Source organism: Myotis brandtii, unplaced genomic scaffold (assembly GCF_000412655.1).
Source record: "Myotis brandtii unplaced genomic scaffold, ASM41265v1 scaffold825, whole genome shotgun sequence".
NCBI lineage: Eukaryota > Metazoa > Chordata > Mammalia > Chiroptera > Vespertilionidae > Myotis > Myotis brandtii.
Window position 1 is genome coordinate 1,698,818 of NW_005371349.1, and position 1,907 is coordinate 1,700,724.

Here is a 1,907-nt window from a genome sequence, read left to right on the forward strand (position 1 = left end):
ACCCACCGCTGACCCCCGGGGTCCTGTCGCTCACCTCCTTCACCAGCGTCCGCTCTGGCCACCTGCCCCGCCGGAAGAGGATGTCTGTGGCCCACATGAGTTTTCAAGCTGCCTCTGCCCTCCTCAAGGTGAGGCCGCCCTGCCTCTGCCCACTCTCCCTCCCGCTCCCCACAGCAGCCCCCAAGAGCCCACCTCGGCGCCTCCCTCTGTGCCCAGGGCAGTGGATGCCTGGGACCCCTGGGCAGAGGGAGGGCCTGCAGCCCAGCAGCTGGGCCACGTCCCAGCCCCCGACTCCCTCCTGCGCCCCTGTAGCTCTCTGGCTTGGGAAACTGGTTTTGCACCGATGGGCTGGGAAAGTAGGAAGTGAAATGTGCCGTCAGCCCTCCTCACCTGTTCACTGAGCCCATTGATGGTGCTGGGCAAGGGGGCTGCAGAGGGAAATGAGCCAGTTCTCTGCCCGGGAGAGCCCAGCCCAGGTGAGGGCACCGTTCGGTGTGATAAGCGGAGGGCCTGCCCAGAGCAGGAGCTGCCCCAACTTGCCCAGGAGAAGGGCTGGTGTCAGGGAAGGCACTTGAGCTGAGCCCAGAAAAATAAGGAAAAGTTTGCCAGGAAAGCAGGGACGGAAAGGCCCGGAGGTAGGAGGGGGCGTGGCCTTTGGGGGAGCAGCAGGTGGGTCCATGTGGTTCTAGTTACAATGGCAGGAGATGGGATCAGAAAGATGGGCAGGGCCTAGTGTGCCGTGCCGAGGAGCCAGGCCTCGGAGAGATGGCACGAGTCTCGGGAATAAAGGTGAGTGGTGGGTGTTGGCTGCCCAGCCAGAGGACAGGAGGTGGCCAGAGAGAAGACAGCGGCCAACCGTGGGGGAAGGATGATGCATCCAGGGCTATGAAGCCAGTGCCGTGTTCCTGGCCCTCGGTGCTCTGGGCTGATCGCACCTTCGAGGCGCTATCCCCAGAGGGAGGGCTTGACGGCCCCTTTGGTGTTGGGGGTGCCCAACCCGGCCTGATGCCCATGCCTCGGCCCTGTGCACAGGGGCGCTCGGTGCTGGATGCCGCTGGGCCGCGGTGCCGGGTGGTCAAGCGCAGCTTCGCCTACCCCAGCTTCCTGGAGGAGGATGCAGTCGATGGGGCAGACACATTTGACTCCTCGTTTTTTAGTAAGGCAAGCATGGGGCGCGGGCCCTCGGGGCAGGGGACCGGGTGGCCTGGGAGCTGGGCGGAGTGACCTGGCCCTGACCATCCCCTGCCAGGAGCCCCTGAGGGACCCAAAGGCCCATTGGTGGGATGGATGTGCCACCTTGGGGCGCTCCTAGGTCCCCGTTTTTCTGTCAGAGCGAGGACCTGGGGGTGGGGCAGGGTGTCCCCCAGAAAAGTCACGGCCAGGGCCAACACGCACCTTCTACTTTCCTCCCGACGCGCCTGCCTGGCCTGCCTTTGACTTGAGCGGCGGGGGCAGAACTGGGGACCAGGACTCCTCACGCTGCCTCTTTGTGTGTCCGCCACCCCCCCCCCCAGGAAGAAATGAGCTCCATGCCCGACGACGTGTTTGAGTCTCCCCCACTCTCCGCCAGCTGCTTCCGGGCGATCCCACGCTCGGCCTCCCCCGTCTCCCCCGACGGGGTGCAGGTCTCTCTGTGAGTTCTGGGCGGCCCCTCCTGCAGGAGGAGGGAGGTGGCAGAGCTGGGAAAGGACTCCCCAGAGCCCGGGGATCTTGGGGGGGGGTCCCCAGACCACAGGTCTCTCCTGGGCCGCGTGAGGTGGGCACCGGGCTGAGAGCCGCCGTCCCAGCAGGAGGGAGTACGGCCGCACCCCGGTGCCGGTGGCCAAGCGCGGCAAGCGCATCGCCTCCAAGGTGAAGCACTTTGCCTTCGACCGGCAGAAGCGGCACTACGGCCTGGGCGTGGTGGG

At 66.1% G+C, this 1,907-nt stretch overlaps 1 protein-coding gene across 1 annotated transcript in view; it reads left to right on the top strand.

Annotated features, from left to right (window-relative positions):
* Positions 1–1,907, top strand: part of RHBDF2 (rhomboid 5 homolog 2 (Drosophila)) — a 22,710-nt gene that overhangs the window by 15,029 nt on the left and 5,774 nt on the right. The window contains exons 6-9 of the mRNA XM_014531737.1: positions 2–128; positions 1,033–1,161; positions 1,515–1,633; positions 1,791–1,902. Coding sequence (XP_014387223.1) covers positions 2–128; positions 1,033–1,161; positions 1,515–1,633; positions 1,791–1,902 — 487 coding nt within the window. The remainder of the gene's footprint in view (position 1; positions 129–1,032; positions 1,162–1,514; positions 1,634–1,790; positions 1,903–1,907) is intronic.